At 45.0% G+C, this 18,356-nt stretch overlaps 2 protein-coding genes across 3 annotated transcripts; both read left to right on the top strand.

The window, feature by feature from the left end:
• Positions 1 to 693: 693 nt before the first annotated feature.
• Positions 694 to 5,421, top strand: MRPS21 (mitochondrial ribosomal protein S21). 2 transcript variants are annotated; one of them, XR_001941415.1, is made up of 4 exons: positions 694 to 818; positions 2,284 to 2,375; positions 4,820 to 5,059; positions 5,409 to 5,421. XR_001941415.1 is itself a non-coding variant. In XM_018559908.1 (3 exons), the coding sequence occupies exons 2-3, from the start codon at positions 2,293 to 2,295 to the stop codon at positions 4,998 to 5,000; spliced, it is 264 nt and encodes an 87-aa protein (XP_018415410.1). In that variant the 5' UTR covers positions 694 to 818; positions 2,284 to 2,292; the 3' UTR covers positions 5,001 to 5,153. The 2 variants fall into 2 exon arrangements, 1 of the variants encoding a protein (XP_018415410.1); XM_018559908.1 differs by lacking the exon at positions 5,409 to 5,421 and having other exon boundaries at positions 4,820 to 5,153.
• Positions 5,422 to 16,341: 10,920 nt separating this feature from the next.
• On the top strand, positions 16,342 to 17,557 carry LOC108789792 (C-reactive protein-like). The gene is made up of 2 exons (XM_018559892.1): positions 16,342 to 16,396; positions 16,962 to 17,557. The coding sequence occupies exons 1-2, from the start codon at positions 16,342 to 16,344 to the stop codon at positions 17,555 to 17,557; spliced, it is 651 nt and encodes a 216-aa protein (XP_018415394.1).
• Positions 17,558 to 18,356: the final 799 nt, after the last annotated feature.

Here is an 18,356-nt window from a genome sequence, read left to right as displayed (position 1 = left end):
CCCCTGCTACATTCAGCTGCCTGCTGAATATTCCCTGACTGACAGCTGAATGTAAACAAAGGGGTCATGTCAGCCAGCTTTCCCGGCCCCTTAGTTTATGATTAGTTCCTGACTGGAGAATCGCTCCCCGACCAGCAGCTAAATGTGGTCAACGATGCATAAATGGTTGCTAGGGCAACGTAAGATTGTGACGGACTCCCGCTCCTTTTAAAAACGGGTTAGATTTATTGATATTATCCCTCTGATTTTATATTATTATACAGGATTTATATAGCTCCAACAATTTGCGCAGAGCTTGCTGTGACAGCTGTGCTGAAACTACAAGTCCCCATATGCCTTTGCATCCAGCTAGCAGGGTCTTGCAATGCCCTGGATTGTATTTGTAGTTTTACAACAGCTTCCGTGCTGACGTCGCCTACCCTGCTCTATCTATATAATATGGCACGCAAAACCCCGCCCCCCGCTACACACGATCAGCACCACTAAATGATGCCATTAAAATCTGAGAGGCGTGGATATGCAGCGGCAAGACAGTAGGCTTTGCTATTAAAAAGAAACACCCGGCCACTGATTAGTAAGAAGTAAGGCGCACTGAGAGAGTAAAAATGGTCGTGGCTAGTATTCATGGTGGGGTGGAGATTTGGATACGCGCGCCTACACGAGAAGTCGTAAAACTACACCTCCCAAATGGCTTTGCGCTGATTCAGCTTTCCCAGCAGGCTGTGCGGGGAGGGGTCACGTGACAGCTGTCTGCATTTGGAAGATGCGGGGTAGCTCCGTATAACCTTGAACGGCAGAGTTCTGGTTTGTGGATTCAGGTGAGACTCGGTGAGCCCGAGTTGCCTATTAAACGTCATATATGTTATATTTGTAATCTGATGTAGACTGCGGAGCATCAGCATGGCAAGAGATTAGCACGTTCATTTTTAGTGGAGCTAATGACACATGTATGAAGCATTGTAAAGCATGCTGGGAAGTCATGGATACAAGTCCAGCAGGTTAGGTTGAAAGGGTGGGTAGTCATGTTGGCCTGACTGGCAAGTCATGCTGGATACAAGTTCAGCAGGTTAGGTTGATGGCGGGGGTCATGTTGGTCTGGTCTGAATTGCAATGACTGAAATGGCAGCAGACATTGCTGACCCCCATTTATTCATAGAGTGCCTGCAGACTGGCCTTCCTGCACGTCTCTGGGCTTCTCCACTGCTTGTTTATCTAGAACTAGTATGCAGGTCAAGAATCTTGTCTTTACTGGCTACATGCTTACTGCAATCCAGCTGAAGCCACTGGATGCCCATGACCACAGCCAGGTAGTGATTTTAGAACACATATTTTCTCATGGCCAGTGAAGGTGAACAAAAGTGTAGGTTGCTAGGGGGTGGGTCTTGTTGTCATGATCTAAAATGCATGAAAATACAGAAAATACATGTTAGGTGTGCTTTTCATGCACTTCTATTTAACTCTATGGGGATAAACAAAAAAAAGGGCATGCACCGCAAGTCACACAGAAGCGCATTGCAAATGTGTGACCTGGCCCCATATATAATAATAATAATAACGGTGTTCCACTCGGTATACATTGTTGCGTGATGGCCAAAGTGCTTCATACGGCTGTGACTGCAGCATTACTCTGCAGCGGGTCCCCCTGCAAGGGTTAACTGCTCAGTTTTCCTATGGCAGAGGTAGCCAAACGTTGGCCCTCCAGCTGTTGTGAAACTACGAGTCCCATGAGGCATTGCAAGACTCTGGCAGCCCAGTGGCATGATGGGATTTGTATTTTCATCACAGCTGGGGGGCTGGACTTTGCCTAGCCCTGTTCTATACCATGGATAGCCAAACATTGGCCCTGTAGCAGTTGTGAAACTACAATCCTATCATGTCTCTGGGAGTCATGCTTCTGGATGTCAGTCTTACAATGCCTTATGGGACTTGTAGTTTCATAATATATGGAGGGCCGAGGCGATGATGAATAAGCTGATTTAAATAAGTTATTCCTCCTCCTTTGTGCAACCGGTCCCCTGAAGCATCTTCCTGCCTTTCGTTTGACCGGTTGCAGCTCTGTGACGTCAGTGCTGCATTGCACGTTAGGACGCCGAGGGCCCGCCCACAATTTGAGGGATCACCAACTTCCAAGAAGGCGAGGAACAAGGTAAGTATATCTTATTCTTCTCCTCTTTTCTTCGCCACCTCTGGGCAATACAAGTACTTAAAACCTTCACTCTTCCCCACTGCAAAGGTTATGTCCCCACAGTGCACCGGTAGTCACATGTCCCCTTTTATCCCTAGGTTCACGCCATGGCGAACCATCTAAGATTTATTGCCCGCACGGTGATGGTGCAGAATGGAAATGTGGACGCGGCTTACAACACGCTGAACAGGCAAGTGTTCATTTGCTTTGTAGCGGCAGGTTTTGTTCAACTTATAGGAGAAATCATCCAACAGGAGTGAATGTAGGGTGAAAGTATTCACCCTGGGGCCCCTAATATGATTTGTGGCAGTGTGAAGAGCCATGAGATATGTGGGGTGAAGCCAGTAGTATATACTTATATAGGAGGATGCTGGGGCAGCGGGTGCTAAATGGTGTGGTGGTGATGGCGGCTATTCTCGCCCAGGGAGTGAAGGAAGCACGTTGTCGCAGAGCCCGGCTTTATTAGATTTAAGCTTTGTCCTTCATATGTTGCTTCACACCTGGGCATCTTGTAGCACGTTTCCAGAAGTGCGAAGACGCTCAATGCAAACCATGCCGATATTTCCAATGGCGCCAATCACCTCTTTGTGTTTTTCCTGAAGCGTGTCAATGCTCAACGTGAAGAATCCCAATATTCTCAATGGTGCTCGTTCACCCCATGAATGGTATTGTGTGTTTCCTGAAGCGTGTCACTACTCAACAATAAGAATTCCAATATTCCCAATGATGTTAGTTATCCCATGAGCGTTGTGTTTCCCATAGTGTTTCAATACTCAACCAGAAGAATTCCAATATTCCCAATGGTGTTGGTTAACCCATGAGCTTTGTGTTTCCGATAGTGTGTCAATACTCAACCAAAAGAATCTCAATAGTGCCCATTTACTCCTCAGCGTTGTGTGTTTCCTGGAGTGTGTCAATACTCAATAAGAAGAATCTCAATATTCTCAGTGCTGCCTGTTGACACTGGAGCCTTGTGTGTTTCCTGAAGCGCGTCAGTACTCAACAAGAGTAATCCCATTTTCCCAAGTAATCTTCCAGGACAGCATCTGAGAAATAGTCTCCTCCCACCTGAAACACGAAACACATCATACACACCAAATAAAAAAGGCGCCTGGTGCTGGCATGCCTCAGTTACTTGTGCTTCCTCGGCCTAAAACGGGTGCATCGGGATGTTTTTTTTGTTTTCTGTATAAGCCTGCGTGCATGCGGCAGGGGCCTACTGCATCAGGTATGCCCTCCTTTGGGGCCAGTGGTCTCGGGGATAACGGAGCTGCTTCCCAGGGCAGTCCCCACCCTGTCCTACCCATTGGGGTGAAGTGGTCCTACAGGTTCCCCTCTTTCAAGAGCAGCAACCATCCTCCAGCTGTGTCGGCTCCAGCTGAGTTTTTTTCCCCAGCTTGCCAGGTACAGCTGCCCTCACCATGACTCAGTGGTGCATGTCTGCGGGACCCCTCTCTCTTCAGAAGGTACCCCTCACCATCTTCCCCCACTACCCAACCGAGCCGCTTACCTGTCTGCTGGATAGCATGTCCAGACAGAGCGGAACCGTGCGGGATCCGAGCCGCAAGCACGGCCGAGAGCCGAGCCGCTAAAGCGGGCCGAGAGCGAGGTCCAGAGGTGTACACCTCATGGGGTGGAGGCGCACAGGAAGTGACGTCGGCGGACCGGGTGGAAAGTCGGACGGGAAGTGACGTCAGACGCCCCCTGACTGCTGCGTCACCTGTAGCTCAAAAAAAGCACATGAACTTTACTGTGTGTTTTGGCCCCATAGACTTCAATGGGGGTGTTTGAGGTAGGAAGTGAATGGTCTAGTAAAGAGCGCTTCCTGCTGAAGACCAGTGTTACTTGATCTGGTGAAGTTTAGGCAAGGGGTCACACACTACATGATCCATATCGTTCTTCACAAGCTTTATAGCATGGGGCAAGCCGAAAAGGGCACTCCGTCCCATGATTTCTGACGTGTACCTGACGGTCTAATCTCTCTCCGCTCCAAAACAAAAAAAACTTTAGTTCTACTTAAATACATGATTATGTGGGATCACCTACATTGCAATGACTCTGATGCAAGTGGAGGGTTGAAATGTGTCAGAAGAGCTCACGGGGTGGAATGCCCTCCCTATCTGCCCTGGACAATATGGATGATACAGTGTGTGACCTCTGCAGTTGAACAACAGCTGGAGGGCCGGATTTGTCCACCCTGGTACAGGGGCATCTTCAATAAGTAAGTTTAAAAACTTCTAGATGGATATGGTTGTTAGGCGTGGGATAGAACGTTGATGGCAGGACAGCACTGTAGGACAATATGCTCTTAGGCTCCATCTAGTGGCAGTCATGAGCTGAGAACAATGTTCGCACAGCTATTTGCTGTGCAAATGCTTTATAAATCACGCCCCCTGCTTAATATTGACTTACAGGTGCAGATGTTTGTAAAGTGTTCTACACCAGGGTTAGGCAACTTTGGCACTCCAGCTGTGGTGAAGCTACAAATCCCATCCTGCTCTTTGCCTCTGGGAGTCGTGCTTGTGGCTGTCAGTCTGGCAATGGCTTATGGGACTTGTTGTTCCACCACAGCTGGAGTGCCTAGCTTGCCTCACCGTGCTCTTCACTAATCTTTCTGTCTGGTTCCCTGTATAGAATCCTCACCACGGAAGGGATTGTAGATAAAGCCAGGAGGGGACGTTATTACGAGAAGCCGTGCATCCAGAGAAGGAGGATCAAATATGAGACCTGTAAACGCATCTACAACTCTGAAATGAACCGAAAAATAGCGTTCCTGTCACGGAAGACTCGAGAGGACCCCTGGCCGGGGTGCTAGGACTTGCATTCTGTTTCTTGAATTTCGACACAAGACTGTATTTCATCTTCTGATTCTGCGTTATGTTTCATCTTCAGGCTGGCTCCACAGCTGTCCGCTGCGGTGTGGTGATGTAACGCATGTACGTTACAGAGGCCCACCACAATACAATGCTGTTGAGGGGCTTTAATTCTGTACTGGCCATGTAACAGTGGACCTTCAACTATAAGGAATCATTCATACGGGCATGCACATCTGTACAGCGTGCGTTTGTGCAGAGATCTGCTCCCGGGAAGGACGGGTGCTGTGTGTAGTTGTGTACAGCTGCCTGTTCCTCCCCATGGGACGATGCAGCTACACGCCGACCAGAACTTGCACATCCACACACTGCGCCAAAGTACAAGCATCCGGACCTGTAAGGATGTGCAGGTTCTGGGTTATTATGTAACTGCGTGCAGCGCATCCTCTCATAGGAAGGTACAGGCAGCTACATGGAGCACCTGTCCCTCCTGGGAGCAGGTCTTTGCACGGGTGTGCATGCTCATGTGAATGAGCCCTAGCACTGCTATTCTATGTCATACAGCGGGGTAGGCAACCTCGGCTCTCCAGCTGTTGTGGAACTACAAATCCCATGAGGCATTGCAGTACTGGCAGCCACAGGCATCACTCCCAGAGGTAGATACATGGGATTTGTAGCTTAAAAAAAAAGCTGGAGTACCGGAGGTTGCTTACACTTGTCATACAGTGTCGATAGACGGGGTTATCTGAAATCCTGTGGGGTTGGTAATGCAACATTTTTGCCAGTGGAATCTGTTTATCATGTGAAATAAAAGATGTTTCTTACTGAAATCTGTACTAGTGATTTGTAGGAAATGGATGTATAATAATTCAGAATCGATTTGATGATCCAAGGGGAGAGTGTGGACTTTTGATGTTTGATATGTTTATATTTTACCCTCCCCGGTACCTCCTTTTCCCCCTAATTAACATGCAAATGACACTTAAAAAGAACACGTTTCCATTGCTGTACATTGCTCTATTTTAGACCTAGAGATATATTGGCTGAGTATTTGTGCTTTGCTATGATATGCAAGGCAGATCATGGCTGGGGTGTGGCTCAGTACTTCTCTCAAGCCCCCCCCCAAGTTCTGAGGTATTTACTATGAGCCCCTGATGTGTGCATATGCTTAATTTCTTTACTGGTAACATATTGGATCACAGCCAACATATCAGGGGTATGTCGGTCCCCTTTTTCAGGGCTCTGAACTAGTGGAAGTTATGTAGACTGTTGGAGTTGGAACCTCAGATGACAGTACAGGTTCCAGACTCACTCATTCATGTCATTCATCCGGCACCAGGACTGTCAGTCTAATATTTGATTCCTTTCTTATACGGTCCAGTATGCTCATCAATCGCCAACTGTTAATATTCAAAAAACCAAGAAAGGGCGCAGAGAACACTGGCTAGTTAACAAAGTAGTGATGAAAAACTGAAGGTGGTGGCACTTACGTGTGAATGCCAGGATCTGGAGATGGACGGCCAGTATGGAGGATCAGGGCACTCGTGGTGTGGTGTCCGACTGTGATCGATGTATTAATCCAAGAGGTATATCCACGGGAGAGTGTAGATGAGAAGAGGGGACTTCGTCTGAAGTGCCGTGAGGGGTCTGTGCGGTGTGGGAGAGAGGCAGGGGGATCGCTGTGTTATCGGCAATAGGCAGCGGGCAATGGACGGGGCTGTAACAGCCGCAGCTGTGTGTGTCTCAGCGAGCGGTAACTGTCAGATCTGCTGGGGACCATGTGCAGAAGCAGCTGGCAGAAGACGCAAGTCGAATCCAATGACGTGTTGGAGAGGGATCATTCAGACAGGAACCGGGTGTTGGATAGGGCTGTGGCAGCCGTGGCCGCGTGTGTCAACGAGCCGTCTCTGTCGGGTCTGCTGGGGACAGTCAGACGCCGGGGCTCGAGTTGATGGTGGAGTGGAGGGGGATCCAAGAGCGGACGAGAGCGACGCGTTTCGAGGTCTTGCCTCTTTTTCAAGCTCAGGTAAAACAGTGAGATGATGGCGGGAATAGTCCGGGTTTAAAAAGTGACAGATGGGCGGAGCTAGCGGTGGTGAGCGGTGATCCCGCGGTTTAAAATTGAGAGCGGAGTGGTTGGGAACGGGCATATATTTAGTAGCTTGATATGCATAAAAGCCATAAGAAACAGATGTGTAAGGAAAGGGGCGGTGGGAAGGAGTTGGTGGTGTTAGATAGGGACGAGGGAAGCCATTGGGTAATAAAAAGTACTGGAGGTCGTGTTGGGATAAAAAACTGTTAGGTGGTTGAGTAGAATGGTATTTTGGTGAAAACAGGACCTTGGTTGGAGGGCTAACATGTGGGAAATGCCTATATTAAAATTATCTTTATTGGGAACTCTAAAAATATATAGTAAAAAAGAAAAATAAATTACAAAAATGGGGATGAAAGGAATAAAAAGAATAAAAAGAATAAAAATGTACACCCGTGTGCACACATACACATCCCAAAGATACACATAAACACATGTGCATATCTGTGTGCGTGTGTGTGTGTGTTTATGCAGTATAGCGCGAGCTGCTGCTTGCGGTATACTAAGACGCCGCAGCTGAAGCGGATCCCGACAATTATGTCTGGATCCGCCCAGCTGCGTGACTGACAGCTGGCTCTGCCTATCTAGAGGCAGAGCCAGCTGTACCCGCCCCCGCCCCCTCTGCCAGTCAGCGCTGGCGGAGCGGGGAGGGGGGAATCCAGTCCCTCCCCTGCCGTGACAGGATCGAGAGGTGAGAGAACGCCGGCATGTGTTCGCTCACCTCCCGATCTACTGAGCTGACAGTCTCATTGTCACAGGTCGGCTAGAACTATGAGGTGAGTGAAAAGCACTCACCTCATAGTTCTCCTTTTAAACTCCTTCTCTTTACTCTATCCTTCTGCCAATGTCTTCCTAAATTCCTCTGTCTGTATATAGTTTTCCCAATTTCCCCAAATCTTAAGGAAAATCTCCTTTTTGTCTTTAGTCCTTTGCACTTAGCTCCTCCATATATCTTATCTCCTCCATTGTGCTAACCAAGTTCTCTAATGAGGGTGGTACCATTGACTTCCAACTCTGCGATATGCAAACCCTGGCTGCCACCAATACGAATCTTAAGATTTCGCTTTTTATCTTTTTTAGGGATCCCGGTATTAGTGACATTATAGCCATAAAGGGATCTTTGTCTTAACTTTGTGTCTCTATGGCATTAAATATTCCAAATAAAGATTCCCAAAAGGGTTGAATCTAGGACAACTCCACCAGATATGCAAGTATGTCCCTTCCTCCCGAATGCATCTCCAGCATCTATCTGTTAAATCTGAGTTTATACGTCTAATACCTTCTGGGCACCTATACCATCTGGATATAATTTTATAGTTTTTTTCTTGGTGGAAAGAAGATGTAACAGATCTATGTGTTATGTCAAATATTCTTCCCCACTCGCTATCGGATAGCTCCCTCCTCATTTCTTGTTCCCATCTTTTCATATACTTAGTATGTCCTTTATCTTCTTCTACCCTCACTCCATGATATTAAAGTCAATGCTGTTTTAGTATGGTGTGAATCATGTCGTTAGGACGTCAGAGGAGGAGGTATTAACTGCATTGTGATTGGTGGTTTGATTTTGTTTCACCTGTATTTATTGTTTGATTTTGTTGCTTTACTCACTCTCTGTTTGCCTGAGGACGGGGCCACATGGTCTCAAAACGTCGCTAAGGAGATGTGTGTTATCTCAGTCAATAAACAGCATTGACTTTAATATCATGGAGTGCGAGTGACTACTTTCATCTATCAACATCAGTATCTGACCTCACAAATACACTTCTGGAAGAATGGTCAAAAATTCCCATAGACACACTCCTAAACCTTGTGGATGGCCTTCCCAGAAGAGTTGAAGCTGTTGTAGCTGCAAAGGGTGGGCCAACTCAATATTGAACCCTACGGACTAAGACTGGGATGTCATTAAAGTTCATGTGCGTGCAAAGGCCGGCGTCCCAATACTTTTGGCAATATAGTGTATGTATATACTTTTTGGGTGGACTGACCCTTTAATAGAAAATGATCTAAACCAAATTTAAAATCCCTGTTCTATGCATTGTGCAGCCAGTTCAAGAGAGGAAGTTGTTACTTTTCACATAATGCTTGCTCTATAATACAAAAACAAAAACTTTTTTTTTTTTTAACTTTGGAGGATTATGTTTTGCATATAGAAGTCTAGAATTAAAGTGAATTGAGGAAGTGTTAGTTTAAAAGAAAGGAGTCTTGTTTACTTCTGTGTTGAGGAGGGCTGAGTAGAACAGTAGTGAAAGCGACTAAAGTCCTACTCCAACCAAATGTTTCATTTTGTTTTGGATAGGGTCGGGAAGAGTTAGATCGTATTTGCTTGGGGGAATAGATATATGGTGCCGGAATCCTGGAATTATGCTATCTGTGTTACTATCCAATAGTGTTGAAATAGTAAGTGTGTAGGGTGTCATTATGAACCATTGAGAGATATTAGACAAAATGCCACAACAACTAGGGGGTTTTAGGCGCCAACTCATAAAGTCGTAGTGAAATTTTGTCTAATGTTATAATAAGGGGTGTGGTGCCCTGATAAACCGTCAACCCAACAAAACTGAATCCATTGAGACATACACTGCCTGGCAAAAAAATATTTTGTTGGACTGCCTTTCGCTTAAATTATGCACTAATTCACCATGGCATCTTTTCTGTTTGGATAAGCATATGCAATGTCACAACATTTATTTCCATCCAGAGTTGCATTATTTTTCACCAAGATCTTGTAGTGCTTGTGGGAGAATTGGACCACTGTGCAATGTCTTTTACAGCACATCCCAAAGATTCTCAATGGGGTTAAGGTCTAGACTCTGTGGTGGCCAATCAATGTGTGAAAATTATGTCTTATGCTACCTGAACCACCTGAACCAGTCTCACAATTGTAGCCTGATGAATCTTGGAATATGCCCATTCCATGAGTATATTCAGGTAGGCAGATGACCTCATTTTTGGGGGACATAACGTTGCTAACCTAAACCTAACCAACTGAAGCATCCCTAGAGCATAACACTTATCCATTAGAAGTCTCCTACCTATTTTCTTAACTAAATCCAGGTTGGTGACTTTTTTGGCCAGGCAGTGTAGATTAGACCCCCAAGGATTCCAGACCTTCTAGAATAGTTCAAGTTTATTTTTTAATAGCGCAGAATTTTTGTATTTTATCATTATCCAGGAAAGTTTTATTTTTACCAATTTGAACTGGATATTGGTGAATTCAAGGATCTGGCTATTGCTATCCTGGCCCCCAATAATATAAATCATATTAGATTTCCAATGAGTCTGAACATATAAATGGAGCTGTTGAGTAGTGCCTCTGCATACAGTAGTTATTGTGTCTGTTTTATGTCTTAGCTAACCAGAATCCATATCTCCACACAGCCTGACATGCCTAAAGCAATCTCAGGTACATTATATAATGGCAGAACATAAAATGCAATATATGCTCAGAAGATGAGTGCACATAAATATTACACTATATGGCAAGATGTATCTGGATACCCCTTATATGGCATCATCAGAATAGAATTCAACAAGTAATTTCATTACATTTCTGCCCAACTAGATTTCTTGATAATTCCACGAGATGGAAGAAATTGCTTGGCCTGCACAGAGCCTTGACCTCAACCAAAGTGAACGGTTTTGGATCAATTGGAACACTTGCAAAAAGCCAAACCTGACTGCCCAACATAAGTATCTACATTCCTTATGTTCCTGCAGTTAAATTACATCCCTCAACTCTCAGAAGAGAAGAGGCTGTCTTAGCAGCAAAGGGAGGACTAAGTTAATATTGATAACCTAGTTTCAATATGAGATATGTTCACCTACTGCTGATGATTGAGTGCACAGTGATGGTAGCTGTTTGCTCTAAAACAACTGCTTCAAGCTGTATTTGTAGCTTCCCTTTTCGGAATCCTGACACATTTTTGCTCTTATGGTGGAGGTGCAACTGTGTAACTACCTCTCCACCCCTTATGCAGCAGAAGAGGATGACTATGAAGGCAGTTGCATATGAGAAGTGGTTTTCTAGTCGCTAGAAGAAGTAGGAGGAAGAGAGGAGAAGTTGGAGGAGGAGAGTGTAAGTAGGATGAAGAGACAAGAAGAGAAGTAGGAGAAAGAGAGGAGGAAAAGAGGAGAGGTAGGAGGAGGAGAGGAGGCAGAGATGAGAAATAGGAGGAGGAGAGGAGAAGTAGGGGGGATAGAGGAGGAGAGGAGAAGAAGGAGGAAGAGAGAAGTAGGAGGAAGAGGCTTGGTGTTGACCACAGTGTTTCTTTTAATAGACAATGTGGTAATGTTTCAACTGTTGGATCAGGAATGAAGTGGCTCAAAGCTAATACATCAGGATAAGTAACCTTATATTTAAGGCCCAGTTAAACCTTCAGCTTAAATCAACTAAATACATTCTATGTGCATCAAAACAAAATATGCCCAAAGTCTAAAGGTGCCCATACACTGCACGATTCTCGTACGAGAATCGTGGGAAATCCCGCGATCGTACGAGAATCGTGCAGTGTATGGAAGGCGTGTGACCGTTTCTACTGTACGGTCGCACGACTTTTGTATTATGAGCATGTTGGAAAACCAGCCGAGAACCGTACGATTTTCGGCTGGTTTTTAGCATGGTCGTAAGATCAATGCCGCACGGGCCGGTGTGCGAACGAGCACACTGCCCGTTCGGCAATGCAGTCATCGCAGGCCCGCCCCTTAGCGGGGCGAGCCTTCGATGATCGCAAGTACGATCTGCCTGTCCAAGATGGGCAGATCGTATGAGCTTTTAATTAGATTACAACCAGCGCAAGACAAAAGTCTTGCGATGGTTGTAAAGTGTATGGGCACCTTTAGAGTGCATTGTCTTTAGAAAGTATCCACAGTAGAAAAGCCTGTCCCATGGCAGCAACTTCAGAATGATGCCCTTGCTCTCTGCGGTAAAGCAGGGGTCTTTTGGCAGGTTTGAAATGTCCCCTACTGTCTCAGAGCCAGGACTCTCCAATCGGCATGGAGCATGAACTTTGCTAATTGCGGAACTATAGGTCTGACTTAGCAAAGGGTGTGTTGGACCTCTGCAGAGAGACCCTTGTTTTTCAATTCCAAAGTATTTTATTGAATTTACATAGCGTAGCTGAGATAACAACAATTCAGGCCAAACTGTCACAAGTAATATACAGTCAAGAGGCAGAATCAAGACATTGTATGGCGAACTCGTGAGACCCTTGTTTTTACACAGAGAGCAAGGCTCCTTTTCTGTAGCTGCTGGCAGGGGACAGAGTTTCCTACTCTGTAGCTGATTTAGAAATAATGAACTGTAAAAAATGTATTCGCTATACCAAGAATTGATTTAGCTGATGTAAATGGAAAGTTCAATTTAACTTTTGTGAACTGAGAATTTTGTCTCTAAAGTTTGTATGTGAAGGCTGAGATGAAAAAAAGTTTGTTTTGTTTGAAAGGAATAGGACATATGCTGATTTTCCCTTTAGATAAATAAACTTACATTTTTTTTTGTAAATTGAGAGCTTCTTGCTTCAGATTTGCCATACCTATGCCATAAGTGTCATTACTATAGCCTGCAGTGGCACAGGTGATGTCTTGTTTTCTGAAGGACTTCAGCTGTATTTCTCTTGATCATAGTGGCATTCGAAGGCACGGGCAGCAGGAGTGGGTGTCTTCTTTACAGGTCGTAATGACTATTTTTTCATTTGGATATTAGTGATATAGGTAACGTTAAGCTCTGAAACTAGTAGACACATTCTTTTTAGATTAAAGTCAGAGTATAGTTTAAAGCAGTGGTTCTCAACTTGTGTAAACTCGGGACCCACATTTGTCTTTGGTCAGTAAGTCGCAACCCAAGTCGCACTGCAATGGAACGCACGGCATTAGGGTACCGCGCGTTCTGGTGCGGGTGTATGAATTGTGGGTTTTGGGTACCATTCAAATGAATGGCAAGCCTCCCACACCAGAATGCACAGTAGATGCAACAGCGTGGTACAGTGCGTTAATCGCATGGTACTATGTGATTAACGCACTGTACTAGTGTGAACAGGCCCTTAAAAACACTGACATACATACACAACCACAGACACAATCTCACACACTCACAGACATTCTCACACACACATACACACTAAAAAAATTGTCATGTTATTTATTTTAAGGTCCACCCAGTCTCCCTACCTTACAAGAACTGGAGTGGCTTCTCATCCTGGGGTCCAGTGTGGGCTGCTGTGCTGCGAAGGAGCTCCATCCAAATGTGCATTGCTTGTACAGCTCCCTTGCGTTCCCTGTAGAGGTGCCGGGAGCCAGAATTTGACGTCACCATGGCACCTTTATAAGACATGTGAGGGAACTGTAAGCACGTATGAATGGAACTCCCTCGTGGCAATATCCCCAGCCCATCCCACCACAAGCTGACACTCGGCACTTGGCAGCATATTTTGAATGGCTGCTTGGCCTGAGAACTGACAGTGCTGCAATAGGGGGAGTCAGAGGAGAATCTCACCTAGAAAAGTGGAAGGTGACCCACTGAACACGGGGTCGCAACCCACTTTTGGGTCACGACCCATCAGTTGAGAACCAAGGGTTTAAAAATGGTGCTGGAGTAAATTTCCAAATCCATGATAAACTGTTGGATGCAGAATCTCAAATAACATAGTGAAGATCTTTATTTCCTCTTTCCGCTTATATTGTGTTACCCAGGTTTGGATCAATGGTTGCATTGTCATCAGAATTTACCTAGATGTGGTGCTGGGTATATAAATTGTCGGATCGTACTCATCTGGAAGTTACAAGACGGAGTGAGGAAACAAGGTAAGATCTGTGTTCTTACTGGCTTACATAACAATGGTGATGGCCTGAAAGCATTGCTTTTATCACTTATACACTAAAAGATCCTGAGCTCTAGTACAGAATTAATATCACACTGAACTGTTATTGATGAGTTATCTTCAAATATTAGTACTATTTTACTGAGCACCTGTCCCAATTTCACCAACATCTCTTTCAGAGTCAGGGTATCCGCCAACTTCAGTTCAAACTCAACTTTCTTGTTAAATGACAAATGATCAGGTGAGTACAGATATTAATTCTGTACTAGAGCTCTGATCTTTCTGTATGTATTTTAAATTTAAATATTTATAATGTTATTTTTATATCCAGTGGGTTTTAATCAACAAAATCACTAGGGATGCACCAAGATTTTGGCCGCTGGAAAATAATTGACGAAAATTGTACTATGGGCAATTGCTGATCTGTTTAGACCCCTGTTATTTCCCCAAAACCTCTAACAGTAAAATAAATAAATAATAAAATAATTAAAACATTTTAAAAAGGTTGGAAAATAAAGGTAATTTTGGGTTTCCACCTGCAAAATTTTTACATTTCTGTTTCGGTCAAAAAAGTTCATTTTGGTGCATCCCTAAAAATCACCTTTTCTTTTATTATTATTATTAATATTATATAACGCCATCCATCTATTCATTCATCCATCCATCTATCCGTCCAATATCCATTCATTTATCCATCCATTTATCCATTCAATAACCACTCATCTATCCATTCATTCATCTATCAATCCAATAACCATCCATGTATTCATCCATCCATCTTGCCATTCAATAACCATCCATATGTTATCCATCCATCTATCCATCCATTCATCTGTTCATTCATCCATCTATCCATCTATCCAATAACCATCCATGTATTTATCCATCCATTTATGCATCCAATAACCATTCATGTATTCATCCATCCATCTATCTGTCCAATGCCATCCATGTATCCGTCCACCCATCTATCCATCCAAATATCCATCCATTCATCCATCCATTTCTCCAGCTGTAAGTAACAAACTGTGCCCCAAACTTACTGGCACTATATAAACTGTCTTCAGATAGATGTGACAGTTAGATGCTCCCATGAAGAAGCTGGATTCTGGTACATAATATGGAGCTGTCAGATGACACAATTTATCGACAGGCTGCTTTTTTTTTAAACTTCCCATCCTCTGTGGTAATTTAGAAACCAAAAATGTACCTTATCAGCATTCTAGATTGACTCGCCATGGGCTAAAAATATATATTCAATGCTAGGTCCACGTGGAGTAAACATTCGCTCACAATAGGTATGCTTTTTCTCTTACATACCAGGCCTCAAAATTTCCACTCGCCCCCTCGCAATTGACGAGTGAAAATTGCGGTGGGGGGGGAGGGGGGTGTGAGTGGAATCTCATCGAGGAGCGCCGCCGGCGGGACCAGAGATGGGACAGTATCGCCGCGGCGATTGCTTGCTTCTGTTCTCTCTTCTCAACGGCCGCTGTAGCTACAGAGCGGCCGAGAAGGAGAAGAGAGAACACAAGCGAACGATCGCCGCTGTGCGTCACTATGACCTCTGCGTTGTGCGCCACACTGACCTCTGCGCTGTGCGCCATACTGACCTCTGCGCTGTGCGTCACACTGACCTCTGCTCTGTGCGTCACAATGACCCTGCGCTGTACGTTACTCTGACCTCTGCGCTGTGAGTCACTCTGACCTCTGCGTTGTGAGTCACTCTGACCTCTGCGCTCTGCGTCACACTGACCTCTTCGCTGTGCGTCACACTGACCTCTTCGCTGTGCGTCACTATGACCTCTGCGTTGTGCGTCACACTGACCTCTGCGCTGTGCGTCACACTGAACTCTGCGCTGCGCGTCACACTGACCTCTGCTCTGTGCGTCACACTGACCCTGCGCTGTGCGTCACTCTGACCTCTGCGCTGTGAGTCACTCTGACCCCTGCGCTCTGCGTCACTCTGACCTCTGCGCTCTGCGTCACACTGACCTCTGTGTTGTGCGTCACACTGACCTCTTCGCTGTGCGTCACTATGACCTCTGCGCTGTGCGTCACACTGACCTCTGCGATGTGCGTCACACTGACCTCTGCGCTGTGCGTCACACTGACCTCTGCGCTGTGCGTCACACTGACCTCTGCTCTGTGCGTCACACTGACCTCTGCGCTGTGAGTCACTCTGACCTCTGCGCTGTGCGCCACACTGACCTCTGCGCTGTGCGTCACACTGACCTCTGCGTCACTCTGACCTCTGCGCTGTGCGTTACATTACTGACCTGGCGGAGTTAAGTCCGGGGCAGGGTAGGGGGTGGGGCAACTGGTGGCGAGTAACTTTTAAGGCCTGGCTAGTAGTTTAGGACTTTAAACTTTGAGCCCTGCTATATACTGTAGTACAATGTCAGATAAAGTGAAAAAAGATTTTTTTTTTCTAGAAAGATGGAGATTCTTCTCAGTTGGTTCATCTTCTTCTCAGCATGCTTTGGACAGAAAGGTAAGTAGAGTTAACAGGAATTTAGCAGATATATTTTTATATTATGTAGTGTGACAAACCACTACAGAGGCTGCAGGCAGTAGTCAGGGCTTCTTTAAGCCACTGATGGACACAGGACAAAACTTTCTTATGTCCCCCCCTTCCCCCAGCCTTTTTTTCCCTGCCTAATAAAAAACAAGGGAGCAACCTTAATAATTTGAAGATGCACAGCGTAGTTTTGGTGGTCAGGAGTACAGTGTATAAAACAGAGGAATTTGGAGTATGTAAAGAACGACATATAGCACACTATATAGAGTACAGACTGGTGCAGTCAGGAGTGAGTATGTAATGTAAAGTGCAATGCACAAAGTGGAGCAGTCTGCAGTATGTAAGCTAGAGTACAGTACACAGAGTAAAGTGGTTAGGAGTATATAACGTACAGTACAGTGCGGAGCAGTCAGGAGTATGCAATGTGCAGTACAGAGAGAAAACAGTCTAAACAGTCTTATACTTCATCGAAGACGGGCCTTAAATGATTAATCTGATATTATAGTATTGTTTTTTTTTCTCCTTTTTTGTCTCCTAGATATGCTGAGCAAGGTCATTATTTTCCCAAAGGCATCAAACATTGATCGAGTTGTCCTGAAACCGATAGCTGAAATACCCCTATACAAACTAACAGTCTGTGTGAGCTCCTACACTGAACTTCAGCGAGAGCATGCCCTCTTCTCTCTAGCCACACCGGAAATGGATAATATGTTTCTTATTATACAAAGACCACCAAATATCTGCGCCATTCATGTACATCAAGAACTCATTTCATTCCAAATAGATGCAGGGGTTCTTGAATGGAACCATATCTGTGTCACTTATGACTCCAGTACTGGAGTGGTCCAGCTGTGGATTAATGGAAAAGCCTACCCAAGGAGAGTTGTGGGAACTAAGTTGCCTATAGGCCAACAGATTAGTGTCATCTTGGGGCAGGATCAAGATAGCTTTGGTGGTATGTTTGATGTTAATCAGTCCTATACAGGTGAACTAGCCAATGTAAATATGTGGGACTATTTGTTAGCACCAGATGATATAAAAAATGCTAGGAATAATGGTTATTCTCTTTTTGGAAATATGATCAGTTGGAGAAATCTGACATATGATTTGAAGGGGGAGGTTCTTGTGTTATAAAAGCAGTCCCCTTTCACCCCTTTAGGCTGTGCTAGGTACTCTCCAGTGTCTTTCCTTTACTACTGCTCCACCACCTGTCACCATCTCTGCCAAGTCTCTTGAAATTGTTGACAATGCCTAGTATCCTTGACAATTGCACACTGAATGGCAAGACTCCTGCTTCCATGCAACACCACCAGGTCCTGCCAAATGACAGCTTAGGCCCCAAGCACTGAATTATTAAGAAGCAGATGACTTCTATATTATGACATGAATTATAACTATATTATTTACTTGACTTCCATGTAATGAGCTTAACAAATGTTCTATAAAACTCGGTTTTGTCAAAATTTTGGAAATTGTTCTTGTGTTCACTGAGATACTGATTAATATCTTACTGTTCAAAGGGCTGTACTCATTTATGCTGAGCACTGTATGTATAATTTGGCTACACATAAATATTTAATATGTAGTATAATCTTATGTATATGGAAGAAATGAGTACAGCACGTAGCTGAAGGTGTCAAGGACACTGATTGGTGGTGTGGGTCACAGGAAAGGTCCTAATAGGGTACTGTTGTGGGTGAGTTGGTAAAGATGGCCATATGAAGGCCTGGATGTGGGACATTCCAATGTGGGCTAGGATGGCCAGAGGAAAGGGTTGTTGTGTGTAAGGGTGGCCATACTGGGGGGTGGCAAGATGGGTTGGTACAGGTGGCAAGATGGGTTGGTGAAAGGACAGGAGGGGTGTTGGTTGCCCACTTCCCTGTGTGTAAGGATGGCTAAAAAGGGGTAGGGTGGTGTTGTGGGTTAAAGAGGC

Source organism: Nanorana parkeri, unplaced genomic scaffold (assembly GCF_000935625.1).
Source record: "Nanorana parkeri isolate BGI_ZX_2015 unplaced genomic scaffold, ASM93562v1 scaffold420, whole genome shotgun sequence".
NCBI classification, from domain to species: Eukaryota; Metazoa; Chordata; class Amphibia; order Anura; family Dicroglossidae; genus Nanorana; species Nanorana parkeri.
This window is presented reverse-complemented; position numbering and strand designations above follow the sequence as displayed.